Genomic DNA, 19,879 nt, shown 5'->3' with positions numbered 1-19,879 from the left:
TTGGGGGACGGCATTTCACCACCATCAATGGGGAAAAAGTCAAGTCCCCATGGCTGGAGGTGGTAGGTGTTCGAGGTGGATGTCTGGTGTGTCGGTGTGAGGTGGTGGAGGAGCGTGGTCCAGTGGTGGGTGAGCTGGTTGGGTTTCTGGTGTGGAGCATAGGTGATATGCAGGGTGAAAGTGTGCGGTGTCTGAAGGAGGAGGTGGAGTAACTGAGGTGTCCCCCGGATTCTATGGTATGTCCTTGTGCGGGGGACCAGATGGCGCGTCGTACCTTCATCTCCGGTGGTGGTGAGTGGTTGAGCTCTCCCGGCTGAATGCTGGCGGCAGGTGAGGTGGCTGGGGTTTTATGGGAGCTCCTAGGGCAGGTGTGAATCCCTCCCTGGGGGATTGGGCGGGTTGAAACTTCCACTGAGCTTGGTGCAGTCTCAGTGTGATGGGGACTGTATTGGGGCTGGTGGGGCTTGATGGGGGTGGTTGTGGTGATGTTGGGGGTGTGGGGGAGGGTGAGGCAGCATATCTTGCTGGTGGGCAGGAGAGGCGCCCAGATCTGATCATGGTGGTGGTGGGGACTAGTGTTGGTGGTGAGGTGGTATTTTTGTGTAGGCGGTTGAATGCCCTGGTGGGGGAGTACATGGGTTGGTTGTGGTTATGGGGCTGGTGCGCGGGGTGTGCATATGGGAAGAACGTGTGGGGGTAGGGGTGGTGGTGGGTGTCTCATGTGGTGTGTTGGCAGTACATGGGTGGTGGGTTGATTGTGTTGGTGGTGGAGAGTGAGAAGTGGTGGTGGTGGTGGACTGGGGGGTGGTGTGGTGTTGCTGGTGGGTGGGGAGTGGGTATGTGTGGGGGAGTCGTGGTGGGCATGGGAGTGGTGATGGGCATCGTGCGGTGTTGTTGTTCTGGTGGGGTGACGGGGGATGGGTGGGGGCATCCCAGGGCATTGTCCTGCGTGTCGGGTGGTGGTGGCGTGGCAGCGGGAGGTGAGGTGTCAGATGAGGTCGCCGGTGAAGTGTCAGGGGCATGTGGGGGTGGTGTGGAGCTGGGGGAAGGTTGGGTGGGGGAAGTGTTTGTGGATGGGGGGATGGGCAATGATGATGATGATGAGGAAGCTGTGAAGTAGTAATTGTTTAAGTCAGAAGAATGTTCTGGGAAGGCAGGAGATGGTGGGACAGCATGGTGGGGGGTGGAGTGGGTGCTGCCTGGGTGAGTGTTGCTGTGCGGGGCGCGAAATGGTTGCACGTGGCGGTTTCGGTATGTGTGTGTGATGCCATGGTGCTGGAACGTAACTTGATAGGCAATGGGGACGTTAACGGCAGTGTAGGGTCCCTCTAATTGTGGCAAGATTTTGTTTGGGACTGCTAGGCGTGCTACCACTACTGAATCTCATGTTTTGTAGGGGCTGGATGTTGTGACATCTGGCTGGAGATCTTGATGTTCTTGTAGGTGGTGTAATCACCTCTTGAGGTGATGAAGGGGGTCGGAGGTCGGGGATGGGAAGCGTGGTTGGAGATGATGTTGGAGGGGTAGGAGGATGGGGGTTTCTCCAAACTCTCCTTTGTGGAAGGTGATACCGTCGTCTCTCAGGCAGGTGTTCATGCCCCACTGTATTATTTTAACATGTTCCAGCCAATCCTCGTTGCCTGTTTCCTGTACTCGAGCCGGCACTTGGTTGAGGAGCTTGCAATGGCTCCTCTCACATACTCTGTTCCCTTGGGGCCAGTAGGGGGAGGAGTGAGAGACCTGGTAACTAAACAAGGTGGCTAGTCCTTTCCAGATTTTGCCGGTAAATTCTGGGGTGTTGTTGGAGTGTAGGGCTTGGGGAATTCTAAAATATAGGAAGACGTGGTGGACTAGTGCTTCGGCTATGTCCACGGCGTGGTGCTCCTTGGCTGGGCAGGCGATGAAGAATTTGGAGTAAACATCCATGAACATTATGATCTACTTGTACCTGGCTTTGTGGGGTAGGGGCCGGGCTACATCTATGGATAGTAGTTGCCATGGTTTGTGGGCAGTGATTTTTCCCAATGGCCCAGGTGTGCAGGTGATGTCGTTACCCAATGAGCAGGCTCGGCAAGCTTAGATGATTTACTTGGCCAGCTTGGAGGGGCCAGATGTCCAGTAGATGTTACTGAACACTTGCAACAGTTTTTTTGTGCTCTAGGTGGAGGCCGTTATTGGAGTGTAGGTGGGTCATGGCATTGATGGTGGTGTTGGGGTCGAGGACTATGTGCTGGGCCTGAGTAAACAGGTGGTTGCCGTGCCTCTGGAGCTTGGAGAATATCTTGGGTGGTATTGAGGGTGGGCGTTCCTTGTCTTGCTATTATTGTATAAAGCTGAGGGTGGCATTGATGGAACTGATTGGTAGGCCGGACAAGGCGTCGGTGTTGGTGTGTAGTTTACCTGGCCTGTAGGCAATTTCGAAGTGAAACTCCTCTAGGGTCACCCTTCATCTGATTAGTCAAGCGTTGTTGGTGTTGGGTTGTTGTAGCCACTGGAGGGATTGGTGGTCTGTGATGATTGTGACATGAGTGCTGGAGAGGTATGCCTGGAAATGATCCAAAGCCCATATAATTCCTAGGTGTTGATGCGTGACAGAAATAAATGGAGAGAAATTGTGAATGAATAAGTGATGATGCAGCCCTGAGGGGATATTCTCCCGCATTTGGTCTGATCAGCTAGTCAGGTCAGGTGCGGGTAAGGGGATGGGTCTGTTATGATGTGGCAGGGGTAAACCAGCTCTGCTGTCGGGCCCTGCTGCAGATGTCACTGATTGCATTGCGCAGTTGACCCATATGCGGTGTGGTGCGGTGAGGATCTGTCCATTCTCCCCTTTAGGGCTAAGATGCGAATGAATGTGTTTGAATGGATGAGTAAATGGGGAGTGTGTTGTCCTGTCTCAGCTACCTCCCTTTCCTTGGGGGAAGCAGCCTAGATATATAGATAGATTCATGCTTGGTGGCAACATGATTCTTCTCGCTTTGGTTGAGGGTGTGGCTGGCACAGGTGATTATGTGTTCTCATCCCTTTTGTTCCTGGGCCAGGACGGTGCTGATTGCCACTAGAGACACGTCCATGTATAGGAGGAAATGCAGGGTGTAGTCAGGGAAGGCAACGACCGGGCCGGTGATGAGTTTTGATTTGAGCGTGTGAAAGGAAGTGATGCGGGGATTGGTCCAGATGAATGGTTTGCTTTCCTTGGTTAGGTTGTGGAGCGGTTTTGTGATGTCAGCAAAACCCTTGATGAAGCGCTGGTAGTAGGAGGTGAGCCTGAGGAAGGCACACACGCAGGAAGACCTGCTTGAAGCACTGGAGGTGGTTGGCCCATGTCCTGCTGAAGACAATCACATCATCCAGGTAGGCCAGCAGATTTCCCAGGTGAGGCTGCTGAGAACTGACTTCATCAGTCGGGAGAACGTGGTGGGGGCATTGCAGAGTCCGAACGGGAGGATATTAAATTCGCAATTTTACCATCACTGGTGGAGAATGCTCATTTGTCTCAGTCCTTGGAGTGGACGGGGACTTGCCAATATCCTGACTGCAGATCTAAGGTGGAGAACCATGATGACCCGTATAGAGAATTGAGGGAGTCATCTATCCTGGGTAAGTGGGTGGCGTCCTTCATGGTCACATCATTAAGTCTTCTATAATTCACACACAAGCACATGGTGCCATCTTTCTTTTGGACGAGGAGGACAGGTGAGGACCACGAGCTGGTGGAGGGGGAGATAATGCGGGCATTGAGCATGTCATGGACCTGCTAGTCTTCCTCCACCCATTGTTTGGGTTTGCTTCACTGTGAAGGTTGGCAAATAGGTGGCCCTGTGGTGTGGATTTCGTGGTGGAGGCACGTGATGTGGCCGAAATCTGCTGGTCCTGATGAAAATAGGTGTTGGAAGTCCAGGAGGAGGAGTCTGAGGCTGTTCACCGGTCGGGTGGCAGGAGAAAGGGGGGGGGTTCACAAGGCTCGACTTCTTCCATTTCTCCCACCACTAATCCTCAGGGGAGGGTGAGAGGTGTGGTGGAAAGATTTGCAAAGCGCACTGCTCCATGGTGGGGGGGAGAGAAAGGTGGGTGACAGTAGGCAGGAGGCGAAGGCCCCTGGTGGTAAGCTCGGGGAGAACAGGACAGAGGTGCCGGTGGGTCTGTTCAGGTGTAGCCAGGCCTTATGTTAGGGGGGAATGGTCAGGGCAGAAGCAATGGTTGTGGGGAAGGTGGGGTGGGGAGGAGGAGGGTGGGCAGGGGGGGTGGTGGGTAGGGTGGAGGACAGGATGGGGGAACACGGCGAGTGGTGTGGTGTGCACGTGCAGAGTAGCTGAGCAGGAGTATCTGGAGGTTTATGAAACTGGAGGCGCCGTTTGTGGCAGTTGATATTTGTGTGTAATTTCTGTAGAAGGTCCAGCCCCAGGTGGGTATCATAGGCATGGCAGGTTAAGTTGAGAACAATGAGTTTGTGTTTGGAGGAAACTTGCTGATGGATGTCGGCTTGTAGGGCCCGGGTCTCCCCATGTATTGGCAGGGGGCCATCCCCTGCATCTACAAGGTGAGCTGAGGTGGGGAAGAGCGGGCAGAAAGCAGAGGTGTGGCAGAGTAGAAGTGTGTGTAGAGGCAAGATCTGGCTGCTCCCCCTTCAACCACCAGCCTCGCTTTTACCTCATTCAGCCTCATGTTATCATAGACTGGGGGGCAGTATTTCTGCGAGATGGCCCCCGCCACCGTGAGGAGGTGCAGGGGTGGACCTAAAAATCCATCTGCTTTGGGATGTACTCCTCTTCAGACTCCATTTCACCAGGATCAGCATAGTCGGAGGGTGAGGCATCACCCTCGGTGCCTTCATCATCTAATAATGATACCTTGCGGCGCCCCTGGATGGTCGTCCTGCAAGCCGGGCAGCCTTCAATTGTTCATGGATGTTGTGGAGGGGGCAGCTGCAGCTGCAGGTGGTGAATTCCCATGGGTTGATAGATATTAGGTTTGGGTTTTCTTTGGGACTTGGGTGTCTCTTTGTAGGGTGTGCCCTGGGTACAGAAGGTGTTGGTGAAGGGGTTGATTGGGAGGAGGGCGTTTTTTGCTTCTGGTGTTGTGTTCACCTCTGGGTGGGGAACTTGCTTACTGTGTCGATGTGTTGGGGGGTGGAACGGGTGGCTAGGAGGCGCCACATGAGCTGCTCATTCCTGTCAAGGTCTCCTGAAGGGTCACATATGGCAAAATATTCCCTTATGGTGCTAGGGAGGACCCTCAACAGTATGTTGAATATGTGTTGCTCCCGTGTGACTGTGTCGGTCTCCAGGTAGGCAGCAGTGATGAGTCGCCTGGCCTGGATGAGTGTGTCATCCAGGTTTCCATTGTAGGTGATGGCATCGAGTTGTGCCAGAGCTATGGCTCTGCCCAAAGATTGCGTGACTGTTTGCTTCATGATCTGTGTAAACTGCTCCCATGTTAGCTCTGTGACAATCTTCGAGGCTATACTTGATACTGCCTTGCCCACGTGCGGAAGAGTGACAGCTATCTTTTCCCTATCGTTTTCAATGCCTATGTCCAGTAATGGCTTAACCCCTGAAACACGGAGCGTTACGTTTGCGACAATCGCCAAAAAGGACATAACGGCGGATCATCGCATTTGCGATTCGATTTAATTTTGAATAAACGCGGGCAAGGATGTTCCAGCTGGTATTGTCTATCAGTACCACCACCCTTTAGCTACAATTAGCATACTTGACCTTTGTACTACTGACCTCTGTTGTTGCCAAGTATCGCGTTTTTCCCCTCTCCCCCCCCACCATGGCCCGGCCAGCCTGGCTGTGATATATGGCAGCGCTCTGACTGCTCAGAACTGTAAATCTACCCTCTCCTCTCACAAGCAGTTTATGCTAATAGGAAACGCCTGTTTCCCCAGTTGTCACACTAGCTTTTTTTCGTGCGGTTTGCCCCTGTTTAGCGTCAGTTTACTGCAGGCTTTCACAGTGACATTATGGCGAGTTCTAGCTCTTCTGAGTCAGTGCGAGTGGCCAACAGGAACGAGAATAAAGTGACGGGCATAAGGCAGAATAAAAGTGCGCCGCAGTGATCTTTTGGGAAGTAATATGATTGAAAATAATGTAGTATACGTGTTTTTACCTGTGAAAATGGAAATGTTTGTTGAGTGACGGGAAGACCGCTGTCGCGCTGCATGTCGGCCGTACGCTTCGTTGATTTTAGCCTTATTTTCAGTGCTTATTGTACAAATACGGATTCCAAACTCCTGTACGTTGTAGTATAAAGTTTACTGTGACAGAATGAGGCTGTGGTAGAGGGGAAACTGGGTTGCTGGAGGTGTGAAAGTGATTATTTTGTTACCCAACTTTGCAAGTCTCCACAAGTCCTTGGGTAGTCCACGAAGGCTCATCACCTATCTCTGGAGAAAGCTGAATGTAAGTACTGTCTGCCATACCAAGTATAATGTTCTAGGGTTAATCTCTGATTTTTGGCTAATATTTTCCTACAGGTACTCAGACCGCGATCCTACCCCGCCACCCGGGGGGGGGGGGTCGGCTGTCAATGGCCGCGTTTTAGGGGTTAACCATCAACAGATATACATTAATGTCATATTGTTCAGGATCAAATTTTGGCAGTTGGGTGTGGGGTTTGGTTGCCATTGTGCCAAATTTCCCTGTTTTGCTCCTCTCCATATTCTGCTTGGGTCAAGAACCACCACTGGCCGCCAGTGTTATGCTAGGTGTTTTTAGGCTGACTTCTCGTCCTAAGAACACTAGCTACTGAGCGGGGTTCTCTTTCGAGACCGGAACTAGAATACACTACAAGATGAATGGGGCATAAAAACTCGGGAGACCAACCTTACACTTATATTGCCTTAGTTATGATCCGTACAATATACAAAAATAATGTGCAGTATAGGTAAGTATGGACACTCAGGCTTCAATATACAACAATAATATATGGTGCAGGTAAGTATGGACATTATCAGGCTTCACCATACAACAGTAACACAAAATACAGGGAAATATAGAAACTGTCAGGTTTGTCTTGGGCTGCTGGGGCCTGGGCTGATTACAGGTGGTGCATTGGCATGGGAGGCAGGTCACCAAGCGTACCCTCCCTTAGGGAGCATGGAACTACTGCCAGGGGTGAGGTTGCCCAGGTGGGGCTGCTGGTTGCCATACAGGGAGGCCCTTTTCTGGTGGGGCCTCGACCTGGGAGGTGGCCCTCTGGACTGTGGCCAAACAGGGCCAACAGGTGCTCCTGCCTTCGTCTGCTCCTGGTGAAGGGTCGTCTGCAGGTGGGGCTTGGGAGGTCCCACCCTGGGGTCCTGGGGGTGTCCCTGAATGACTGAGGACTGCAGTCTCCATTGGGTTGGACCACAGTCAGGGGCTGCCTGCAGAGCCCCTTTCTAGTGTTGTCTGTCAGCAGCGGGCAGTGTCTAGGGGAGGCCTGTAGGGTGTGGATCCCCGGGTCTGGGAGAGGTCCTCGTCACCACTCCTCAAACTGCAACTCCTCTGGGGGGCTGCACTTGTGAAGAGAGAGAAAGAGACGTCTCATTTGGCCTCCGGATAGGTGGTGGGCAGAGCCAGGAATTTCCTCCGAAGGGGTAGTCTCAGGGGCTGTGGATGAAGGACGTACAGCGGCCATCCCTTCCCCGGTGCGTACAGTGGCCATCACCACAGATTCACAAACCCTAGAGACAACAGGTGAAGGGCGTTCAGTGGTCGTTCCTTCTCTGTTGCGTATAGTGGCCATCACCGCGGTTCTGCTTCTACCTGGCTTACCAGCCAACGTGAGTACAGTGGCTGTCACGTTCTGCCCGTTGCATACAGTGGCTATCACCACCGGACTGTTTCCAGGGGTGGCTGCAGCTGACGTGCGTACAGTGGCTGTCACGTCCTGCCTGGTGCGTACAGTGGCCGTCACCACGGAGTTGCAGATGGCAACAGCTGAAGGGCGTACATTGCTGTTCCTTCCTTGGTGCGTACAGTGGCCATCACCACGGTGCTGGTTGGGACTGTCTGGAGGCAAGTCCCATCCCGATCCTGGTGAAGGCTGGCCCGGCTGAGATGTTGTTGGCCAGGACTGCTCTCCTGCTGGCGGCCATGTTGAGGGGAAGAGGGGCGTAGGGCCATGGGACACCTAGGCTCATCTTGCTCGGGCCCGTCGCGCTCTCTGTATGCCACTCCGTGGTCTCTTGGGGTTGGTGTAGGGCCGTGGGTCCTTCCTGGGATCGGTGTTGAACACCCTTCCATGGGTTTCTCATAGGGGTGACCAATACATATATACAGCCACATTCCAGAACCTCAGCCTATCAGAATTTTTTTATTCCTCAAACTGCATCTCCTTGGAACTCGCTTCCACAGAGTGGCTTACTCCCAAACTTCAATATATGGCTGCTCAAGTCCAACTGTTGCAGATTTTTTTTTTTTTTTTTTTTTTTTATGAATCGAGGATGCCTGTAATTTTGTGTATTATTTTTGTATTCATTTGTTTTTCTTTCCTTTGTTAAATATATATATATATATATATATATATATATATATATATATATATATATATATACATATATATTGCCAGACGCCTCAATCCCGTTTGGGGTGGCCACAAACAAATCGCCTCTAAGTCGCCCTGTCCCTCGCCATTTCACTGCCCTGCTGCCAACTCACACCCCCCTCTCTCATATACCTCTCCACCCCATCCCTCCATCTCATCCTCGGCCTCCCTCTCCCTCTTCCCCCCTCCACCTCACTCACATACACTCTCTTCAGTCTTTCACCCTCCATCCTCTCCACATGGCTAAACCACCTCAGTGTGTTCCTCATAACGCTCCCTATCACATCCACATCAACACCACAACGTTCCTTTATATCCTCATTGGTCAGCCTATCTCTCCATGTGACTCCACAGGCTCCTCTTAAATAACTCATTTCCACTGCTCTCACTCTTGACTTGTGTCCTTCCAACAACGTCCAAGCTTCACTTCCGTACGTTAGAGTTGGTATCACAATACTGTCATGTAGTAACTTTTTCACTTCCATGCTCACTTCCCTGTTTCTTATCACTGCTTTCAAAAGAACCAGCAACCTTTCTTCCCTGCTGTACCCTTTCAAGCACTTCACCCTCCAAACCTCCATCCTTACTCATCACACTACCCAAGTACTTAAACGTACTCACATTTTCCAATTCCTCACCATCCAACCTCGCTGTACATTCACTGACTTCACCTCTCTCAAAGACCATCACTTTACTCTTCCCTACATTCACCTTTAGATTCCGTTTCTTACACACTCTCCCAAACTCATCCACCAAGCCTTGCAGCTCCCCTTTGTCTTCACTCAACAACACAGTATCATCTGCAAACAACAGTACAGGGAGTTTCCAAACACTATCCTCTCTCACCAGGGCCACTCCAACATCCACTACCCTGCCTTGTCCCTCTTTTATTACCCCATCCATGTGCAGATTGAACAACAATGGAGACATGACACATCCCTGTTTCAACCCAACTTTCAAAGAGAAAAATTCACTTAGTTCGCCATCCACACGCACTGCAGCCTTCGCACCATCGTACATACTCTTCACAGCATTTAACAACTTCCCATCTACTCCATATATTCTTAACACTTTCCACAATCCTTGTCTATCCACCCTGTCATATGCTTTCTCCAAATCCATGAAAGCCGCATACAACTTCTTTCCCTTCTCTAGAAACTTTTCCACTATAGATCTAAGAATGAATATCTGATCTACACAACCTCTTCCCTTCCTAAAGCCTCCCTGTTCTTCTCCAACTAATTTCTCTGTTCTTTCTCTAACTCTGTCAATAAGTATCCTACCATACACTTTTCCTATTATACTAAGAAGACAAATGCCCCTATGATTACCACACACTTCTTTTTCCCCTTTTCCTTTGTACAAGGGAATAATTATACCTGACTTCCAATCCTCCAGGACTCTACCTTCCTCCCAGGCTAATCTGCACATCTTCCACATCCATTCTACTACTATCTCTCCCCCATGCTTCAGCATTTCACCACACACTCCATCAATTCCTGGGGCTTTCCCCGATTTAACTTTCTTCATTGCTTCCACAACTTCTATCCTACTGATTTCTTTCTGTCTTCTCACCTCCCTCCTTCTCCCAGCCATTCCCCAGCCACTTATACTCGCATTACTTCCATCCTCTACGTTCAACAATTCCTTAAAGTGTTCTCTCCAACTGCTCACTTTTTCTCCCTTCTCCTCTAGTAATCTACCATTTTTATCTTTCAATCCCCTGCTAACTTCACTTCCACCCTGTCTTACTCTTTTCACCTCTTTCCAGAACATTTTCTTACAGTCCCTCCACTTTACACTCAAATTCCTTCCAAATTCCTCATCCACTCTCTTCTTACTCTCTCTTACTAATCTTTTCACCTCTCTCTTTCTTTCTACATATAACTCTCTTTTCCGCCTCTCAACTTCTTCCACGCCCTTATTTCTCATCCATTCATTGTATGCTTTCTTCTTTTGTGCCACAGCCTGTTTCACCTCTTCAGTCCATCACGCTGTTCCTTGCACCCCCCTCCGTCTTCTCTTCCTTCCACACACCACATCACATGTTGCACATATTTCTTCTGTAAATATGCTACACACACCTTCGACGTCTCCCATCTGCTCCAATTCATATTTGCCCAATCGTTCCTCCACTTCTCTCTTATACTCTGCCTTTTTCTCATCCTCTTGTAACCTTTCCACTCTCCTTGCAACTACTCCTTCCTCTCGTCTTTCCCTTCTTCTATTTCTCCATTCTAATTGGACCTTGATTCTGACCACCACCAAGTAGTGGTTAGAGAGTCCACTCCCCCAACCTCTATAAACTCTTGCATCCATTACACATCTTCGCATCCTTTCATCCACACACACATAATCAATCATTGCCTTCCTTTCATTCAGTTCACCACCCACCCTTCTCATCACTCGCCATGTATACCTGTGGATCATTTTATGCCTGAAGAGGGTATTGGCTACCACCAACCCCCTCCCAGCACAAATGTCCACTAACGCACTCCCATTCTCATCTATCTCAGCAGGCACACCCCACTCATCAACTATTCCATCCACCTTCACATTCCCAACTTTACCATTCATATCACCAATCAAAAACACTCTCTCATTCCTTCCAAACTTTTCCATGCACACTTCTACATTTGTCCAGAACTCTTCTCTCACTCTTCTAGCACGATCTTGCATTGGCGCATACACACACACAATCGCCCACATTTGTATTCCAACTTTCAACTTTACCCACACAATCCTTGACCCAACTGATCCATACTGTCTTATGCTCTTCTTCCATCTTTTACTCACAACTATACATACTCCTTCCTTCGCCCTCTCATTCTCACCTACTCCTGCACATATACCCCATCCATACTCCCATTCTCTCACATTTTCTCCTCTCCATTTTGTTTCAGTTATTCCACATACATCCACTTTCGCACCCTCAAGCACCTGGACAATCTCTCTCTTTCACCTCATCATTCGCTCCTCTTACATTCCAAGTACCCATTACCAAGTCCTTTGTCCGGTCCTGAGTCGACATCGTTTGGTCAGTCCTTGTCCGAGGCTTATTGTTGTTTTTTTTAGTTAGTTGTTTTCCGGGGAGGGGCACTAACCCTCCGCCAACCCTTTTAGTCGCCTTTTACGACAAGCAGGGATACTGGGGGAGTATTCTTGAAAAAAAAACCCTGCCCCCAGGGTATATATATATATATATATATATATAATATATATATATATATATATATATATATATATATATATATATATATATATATATAATAATAATATATATATATATATATATATATATATATATATATATATATATATATATATATATATATAATATATATATATATATATATATATATATATATATATATATATATATATATATATATATATATATATATATATATATCAATCCAGACACGTCAATCCCGTTTGGGGTGGCCACAAACAAACAAATCGCTCCTCCAAGTCCCCCATCCCCCGCCATTTCACTGCCCTGCTCCCAACTCACACTCTCTCCCATATACCTCTCCACCCCATCCCTCCATCTCATCGTCGGCCTCCCCCTCCCTCGTCACCCCTCTACCTCACTCACATACACTCTCTTCGTCAGTCTTTCACCCTCCATCCTCTCCACATGGCCAAACCACCTCAGTGTGTTCCTCATAACGCTTCCTATCACATCCATATATATATATATATATATATATATATAGTTTGTTGATAGAGCATTGATGGACTATGTGGTTGTGTCCAGGAATGTTAGGGAAAGACTGTTGGATGTGAGAGTTTTGAGAGGGAAAGGTGGAGGTATGTCTGACCACTACCTGGTGGAGGGAAAGTTAAGAGTAGGTAAGATATGGGTGAGAGCTAGGAGAGTTAGGTGTGGCCGGGAGGTTTTGAAAGTGAGTGAGTTGGATAAAAGAGAGAAAATGATAAAGTATCAGGAGGAATTGAAAGATAAGTGGAATGCAATGAAAGATCAGGAAAATGGCAGTGTGAAGGAGGAATGGCAATTGTTTATGAGTGCTGTTGTAGGGCATGTGGAGGAGGTGTGTGGTGTGAGACGAGTGGGTGGTGGTGTAAGAAAGGGAAGTGAATGGTGGTGCGATTAAGGAAGTATGGCTGTGGCTGAGAAGAGACGTGCATATGAAGTGTGGCTGCAGAGGAAGGATGAGGTGTCATATGAGAGGTATAAGGAAAAGAGGAATAGGGCGAGAGGGGCTGTGAGTGATGTTAAAGTGGCAGCAGGTGAGAGGTGGGGTAGGCGGTTGACTGAGAATTTTCAACAGAATAAGAATATGTTTTAGAAGGAGGTGAAATGGGTGCGAAAGGGAGAGTCTGGGCAGGAAGAGCAAGTAAAAGCAGAGGATGGAAGGATTTAATTGAGATGGATGCAGTAAGGAAGGGATGGGCGAAGTATTTTGAAAGATTGTTAAATGTAGAGGAGGAAAGGGAGGCTGAGATTGTGGCAGATGGAAGGGTGCAAGGAATAAATGTGTTGGGAAAGTTGAATGTTTCTTTGATCACGATGGAGGAGGTGCAGGAGGCAGCAAAGGAGATGAAAACAGGGAAAGCTGCAGATATGGATGGATGTGCTGTGGAATGCCTGAAAGTTGGTGGAGCGACTTGTTGACTGGTTTTGTCGTGTGTTTTGTGGGAGCTTTGGTGCCAATTGACTGGGCAAGTGCTTGTGTGGTTCCCTTGTATAAAGATAAGGGTTATAAGTGTGAATGTACTAGCTTCAGAGGTATAAGTCTGTTGAGTGTTGTAGGTAAGGTTTATGGTAGAGTGTTAATTAACAGATTTGGAGAGGGAATAGAGGGAGTGATTGGTGATGAGCAGTGTGGCTTTAGGAGATGGAGGGGATGCGTGGATTCGGTGTTTGCAGTGAGACAGGTGTGTGATAAGTATTTAGCGAAAGGTAAGGATGTGTTTTGGGCGTTCATGGATTTAGAGACAGTGTATGATAGAAATGTTAGGGAGGCTTTTTGGACTGTTTTAAGTTTGTATGGACTTGATGGTATGTTGCTAAAAGGAGTGAAAAGTTTTTATGTAAATAGTAGAATTGTGTGTAAGAGAGGGATATACTGTGAGTGATTGGTTTCCCGTGAGAGTGGGCTGCGGCAGGGATGTGTGATGTTGCCTTGGTTGTTTAATATTTATATGGATGGTGTTGTAAGGGAGGTGAATGCAAGAGCGCTAGGTGGAGGCTTGAGTCTGGTGAATGCTGGTGGTAGAAAGTGGAATCTGAATCAGCTGCTGTTTGCAGATGGTACTGCAGTGGTGGCTGATTCGGAGGAGAGATTGAGACGGTTGGTAGAGGAGTTTGGAAGGATGTGTGAAAGGAGGAAATTGAGATTAAATAAGAATAAGCACAACGTGATGACGTGTACGAGGTTGGTAGATGGTAGGAAGAAGAATACAGTTTTGAATGGTGAGTTCCTTGAGGAGGTAGAGTGTTCTGAGAATTTAGAGTCACATAATGCTCTGGATGGGAGAATAGATGCAGGAGTGAAGTTTAGAATGAATGAAGTAGGAAAGGTGCTGGGAGGAATGAAGAAAAGTGTTTAGATGTCGTTCGCTTGGAATGGATGTAACGAGAAGGCTGTATGAGGTTGTAGTGGTACCGACTGTCTTATATGGGGCTGAAACATGGAATATGGGTGTAGCAGAGAGGAAAAGTTTGATTCTAATGGAGATGAGGTGTCTGAGGAGTATGTGGATTGACGTGTATGGATCGAGTGAGAAATGATGAAGTGCGAAGGAGAGATCGACTGCAAAGGGGAGATAGCTGAGTTGAGCAGTGGGTGTTGCGATGGTTTGGGTATATGGAGAGAATGGAGGATGAGGGTTGATGAAAAAGGTAACTGGATCGGATGTAAGAGGTGTAAGGCTGAGAGGAAGACCACGAATAGGATGCATGGACAGTGTGAAGAGAGTGTTGGATAAGAAAGGGATGTCTATTGAGCAAAGAAGAGTGGTTGCGCGTGATAGAAATGATTGGAGAGAAATTGTGAATGAATAAATGATGACGCAGCCCTGATGGGGTATTCTCCCGCATTTGGTCTAATCAGCTGATCGAGTCAGGTGGGGGTAAGGGGATGGGTCCATTATGATGTGGCAGGGGTAAACCAGCTTTGCTGTGGGGCACTGATGCAGATGTTGCTAACTGCACTGCACAGATGACCCTCGTGTGGTGTGGTGCGGTAAGGATCTGTCCCTTCTCCCCTTTGGGCTAAGATGCGAATGAATGTGTTTGTGTGGATGAGTAAATTGGGAATATGTCGTCCTGTCTTGGCTACCCTCTTTCTTTTGGGGAAGCAGCCTTGGTGTATCCATCTATCTATCTATTTATCTATCTATCTATCTATCTATCTATCTATCTATCTATATATATATATATATATATATATATATATATATATATATATATATATATACATAATAATGTTGCATCGGACACGAAATTTTAGCTCCGCGGAGGTGGAGGCGGAGGCGGAGCCGGATATCTATTTCTCATAAAATGCGGTTGCGGATGAAACTGCGAATGTTAAGATATTAATTTTTGTGGACGCGGACACAACTGTGGATTATTTTTACCTCCATGTCCGTGGTTGACGCAGACGCGGATTTTTTTTCTTTTTTTACACATACAGTATTACAGTACATTTATGCAGTATAAAGTGACGAGTTTGAGCCACACTTAAGTGTACGGCAGGCGTGTTAACCAGTGTGCTTTGTAGCTGCGACTCAAAGCTCCAGTTAAACAAAGAGAGAGAGGAAAGAAAGAAAAGATAAAAGCGAAAAATAAAGAAATATAATAAAAGAAAAGAAGAATGTATATCTTTCGATAAATTAAAAACTTTAAAGAAATAACAAAACTCTTGTCATATTATGAAATAGTATTGGCTTTAGTCCTGATATGCCTGTATATTAACACAGCACGTGTAACTATATATATATATATATATATATATATATATATATATATATATATATATATATATATATATATATATATCACCAGATGCCTTAATCCCATAATGGGTGGCAACAAACAATTCATCTCTACGTCGCCCTGTCCTCTGCCATTTGGCTTCCCTCCCTCCAACTCACAGCTCCCTCTCTCATATCTCTCCAGTGCATCCCTACGTCTCATCCTTGGTCTCCCTATCATCATCTCCTCCTCCTCACCCACATAAACGCTTCTACTCAGTCTCTCATTCTCCATCCTCTCCACTTCATCCCTTCATCTCATTCTTGTTCCCCCCTTCCTCCTCTCCCTTTCCACACTACTCACATTTACTGATCTAGCCAGTCTTTCACTCTTCATCCTTTAACAACGACGATTCACTCTAGGAATAGTAAAAATTAGGTACGGAATTTAATTATGATAAATTAACCTGAATAAGCAACATTCAGAGCATGTCTAGTCGTGGAATATGTGCCTGATGGGAGAAGGTAAGTCTTGATTGCCACAGTTTTGCATTTTCACTTAAGGAACTAAAATTAAAAAAAATAAAATCAGTTGTCAAATGTATTACAGTTCTGATATCCATAGTGTGAGTAAAGTACGAAACAATGGATTTTGATTTTGGCGGTCCTGGTTTGCACAATCTGGAAGAATATTAGTTTGGCGTACCTCCAGCCTTCGATCCCTTCTTTTTGTATTTACATTAATTATAATTAGAGAAGGAACCATCTCTCACGAAGGACAGTTTAAGCAAAAAACATAACGGTAGACACAGTTTATTTAAAGAATGCACCAATTTCTCATGAAGGACAGTTTAAGCAAAAAGAATAGCGGTAAACAGGAACCTCGCTTACTGTTAGAATTATACAGGCTGACCCAGGAGTAATGGATGTAACTTTGGGAAGAGCTAGACGAAAGAATTTAGATTTTTAGAGTACAGTATATCAACGTGGGTCCAAATCTCAGCCGTTACCTAGCTACAGTTACTGATGACTTTATGGGCGAAAATGATCTCCCCAATAACTCAAAAAAAAAAAAAAAAAGGAAACAAATGCATCAGTGCCTTAGCTCAGTACTGGTTGAGCTTTGGACCCATGGTGGTGTTGGATTTTGCCCATAATTTCCTCATCTATACTTTCCCAGAGTCATGGTGTTTCCTCCCTGGGCACCCTGAATAACACTCCGGCCGTTTTACAAATTATGACTAAATAACATTCACATCCGCCTGAGAAGCCAAGCTATATCATATAAGTGCATCGAGGAAAAAAAAAAAAAACAGCAACAAGACCCTAAGAAAAGAATGGATTTTGGAGGAAAGGGAATAAGGGAAGGGAGAGGGAGAGTGAAGGTGGTGTGAAAAGTGTGGAAGGAAGTCAATGGGTGAGGGAAGGAGGGGTACAGTGAGGGCAGGAGGGGTACGGTGAGGAGCAGAGGGGTATGGTGAGAAGCTTAGAAGTACGGTGAAGGAGACAGAGGTAAGGCGAGGGAGTGGAAGGGTGTTGTAGTTGGGATGTTATGGTGAACTGGTGTACAGTGAAGTATAAAGACTGCGATGATGTTTGGGGTTGGGAAGGAAGGGGAAAAGGAAGAGGAGGAGAGGGAAGATGGGAAGAGAAGGAAGCGGGGAAAGAGGAGGAAAGAGAAGACAGGATGAGAAGGAAGTGGGGATGAGGAGGAGGGGAAAGATGGGAAGATAGAACAAAGGACGGCAGAGGAAAAAAAAAAACAGCAGCAGACCTGGACAGGAAAACAGGAAAAGGAAAGGGAATGGTAGGAAGGGGGAATGGTAGGAAGGGGGAAAGGAGGGGTGGGGAATTGGGGAGGTGGGGTACAGAGGGAATAGGTGGGATTCTGAGGGCGTCGGTGCCAACACTCCCCCAAGAAGCGTCAAAACCCATCGAAGAAGTGTCACTACTCCTCCAAGAAGCGTCACTACCCCTCCAAGAAGCGTCACTACCCCTCCAAGAAGCGTCACTACTCCTCCAAGAAGCGTCACTACCCCTCCAAGAAGCGTCACTACCCCTCCAAGAAGCGTCACTACCCCTCCAAGAAGCGTCACTACCCCTCCAAGAAGCGTCACTACCCCTCCAAGAAGCGTCACTACCCCTCCAAGAAGCGTCACTACCCCTCCAAGAAGCGTCACTACTCCTCCAAGAAGCATCACTACTCCTCCAAGAAGCGTTCTGGGAAGAGTATCTTGTTGGTCTTGGTGGGAAGGTTGCGCCAGAAGTCCAAGTCCTGTTAAAATACATATCGGTACATAAGTATATAGACCAGTTCCCTTTTCATTCAGCAGACACAACTAAAGAAGGGAATGTTATATTTACCTAAACGTTTGAATAATTTTACACTAAACAGTAATAAAAAAAAATCTTTAACATTGTCCCAATGTTTGCATAATTGCATACCCAGGAGTTATAAAGCATATAATAATAATAATAATAATAATAATAATAATATATAATAATAATGATAATGATAATAATAATAATAATAATAATAATAATAATAATAATTAATAATAATAATAATAATAATAATAATAATAATAATAAAAATAATACGAAATAATAATAATAATGATAATAAGAATACGAAATAATAACAGTAATAATAACAATAATAATAATAATAAAAATTTATCAGTCAACTGCCAGACGTCGTCGGTGGGGACGCCCATTATCCATCCACTCAGTGTAGGGGTACTTTATGTCGGGGTGGCTCTACATTGCGTGGCAAGCCAAATGATTTCCTGTAAACCAAAAAATCATTTGATACGCTGGGTGGTAACCTTATAACCAACCAACACGTGTTCCTTACGTGTCAAAAAGTGGGTCGGAGGAGGGTTATGCCCCTCCCCGGAAAACAACTCACCAAAAATACAAATAAGAAGCCTCGGATCAAGAAGGACAAACAGGTGACGACCAAGGACCGAACAATGGACCTGGTTCGGATAGAGACATGAAATGTAAGAGATACAGATAATGTGGTGAAAGAGAGAGAGAGATTGTCCAGGTGCATGAGGGTGCAAGAGTGGGCACATGTGGATTAACGGAGACCAAATCGAGAGGCGTGAGTGTGAGAGTGGGAGTATGGATGGGGTTTATGAGCGAAAGGTGAGAATGAGAGGACAAAAGAAGGTGCATGAATTGTTGTGTGCAGGAGATGGGAGAATAGAAGAGAGTATGGATCACTTGGTTCAAGGATCGTATGGGTAAGATTGAAAGAAGGATTACAAACGTGGGTGATTGTGTGTGTGTGTATGCACCAATGCAAAACTGTGAAAGAAGAGTTTTAGGCAAATGTGGAAGCGTGCATAGAAAAGTCTGAGAGGAATGGGAGTGTATTTTTGACTGGAGATATGAATGGAAAAGTTCGGAATGTGAAAATGGATGGAGTAGTTGGTGAGTGGAGTGTACCTGGAGAAGTGGATGAGAATGACAATGCTCTAGTAGACATTTGTTCAGGGTGGGGGTTGGTAATAGCCAATACCCTCTTTGGACACAAAATGATCCAGAGGTATGTGTGGCAAGTGATGAGATGGGTGGGTGGTGAATTAAAGGAATGCAAGGCAATGATGGATTATGTGTGTGTGGATGAAAGAATGAGAAAGTATGTAATGGATGCAAGAGCATACAGAGGTTAAGAGGGTGGACTTTCTAACCACCACTTGGTGGTGGTGAAAAGGTTCAAGTACAATGGAGGAATGGAATTATGGAAAGACAAGAGGAAGTAGTCCATACAGCGAGGGTAGAGAGGTTGCAAGAGGATGAAAAAAAACAAACAAACAAACAATATAAGAGAGAAATGGAGTGGTGAGTGGGTAAATATGATTTGGAGCAGATGGGAGAGGTGGAAGGTATGTGCAAGATATTCACAGAAGAAATCTGTCCAGCATCTGAGGTGGTGTGTTGTGGAGTGAAGAGAAAATGTAAGTGGGTGCAAAGAACAGCATGGTGGAATGAAGAGGTGGGACAAGCCATGGCGGATAGGAAGAAAGCATATAGTGAATGGATGCGAAGCAGAGGAATGGAAGAAGTTGAGAGATGGGAGAGAGAGTTATATGCAGAGAGGAATGGAGAGGTGAAAAGATTAGTAAGGGAGAGTAAAAGGAGACTGGATGAGGAATTTGGAAGGAATTTGAATGTAAAGTGGAGGGAATGTAAGAAAATGTTCTGGAGGGAGGGAAATAGAGACAGGGTGATTGAGAAGTTAGTAGGTAAGTGAACGATATAAATGGCAGATTGATTCTGGAGAAGGGAAACTAGTAGGCATATAGAAAGAAGTCAGTGATAGTGTTAGTACAAGTAGCTGAGGGATGGCTGGTAGAAGGAGGGAGGTGAGAAGAGAGGATCTGTATGACAGTGA

The 19,879-nt window shown here is 46.6% G+C and overlaps 2 protein-coding genes across 2 annotated transcripts in view; both read right to left on the bottom strand.

The window, feature by feature from the left end:
• Positions 1 to 2,125: 2,125 nt before the first annotated feature.
• LOC145395269 (uncharacterized) lies at positions 2,126 to 3,745 on the bottom strand. The gene is made up of 3 exons (XM_080268950.1): positions 3,558 to 3,745; positions 3,039 to 3,267; positions 2,126 to 2,317 (listed from the first exon to the last, which is right to left on the bottom strand). The coding sequence occupies exons 1-3, from the start codon at positions 3,743 to 3,745 to the stop codon at positions 2,126 to 2,128; spliced, it is 609 nt and encodes a 202-aa protein (XP_080125076.1).
• A 13,681-nt stretch (positions 3,746 to 17,426) lies between these two features.
• Positions 17,427 to 19,879, bottom strand: part of LOC145395268 (venom carboxylesterase-6-like) — a 38,495-nt gene continuing 36,042 nt past the window's right edge. The window contains exon 12 of the mRNA XM_080268949.1: positions 17,427 to 17,749. Coding sequence (XP_080125075.1) covers positions 17,675 to 17,749 — 75 coding nt within the window. The 3' untranslated portion in view covers positions 17,427 to 17,674. The remainder of the gene's footprint in view (positions 17,750 to 19,879) is intronic.

This window comes from Coenobita brevimanus, chromosome 30 (assembly GCF_032717465.1).
Source record: "Coenobita brevimanus isolate Jiangsu-jjx chromosome 30, ASM3271746v2, whole genome shotgun sequence".
NCBI classification, from domain to species: domain Eukaryota; kingdom Metazoa; phylum Arthropoda; class Malacostraca; order Decapoda; family Coenobitidae; genus Coenobita; species Coenobita brevimanus.
Note: the sequence above shows the minus strand (reverse complement) of the source record. Positions and strands in the feature narration are given on the sequence as shown.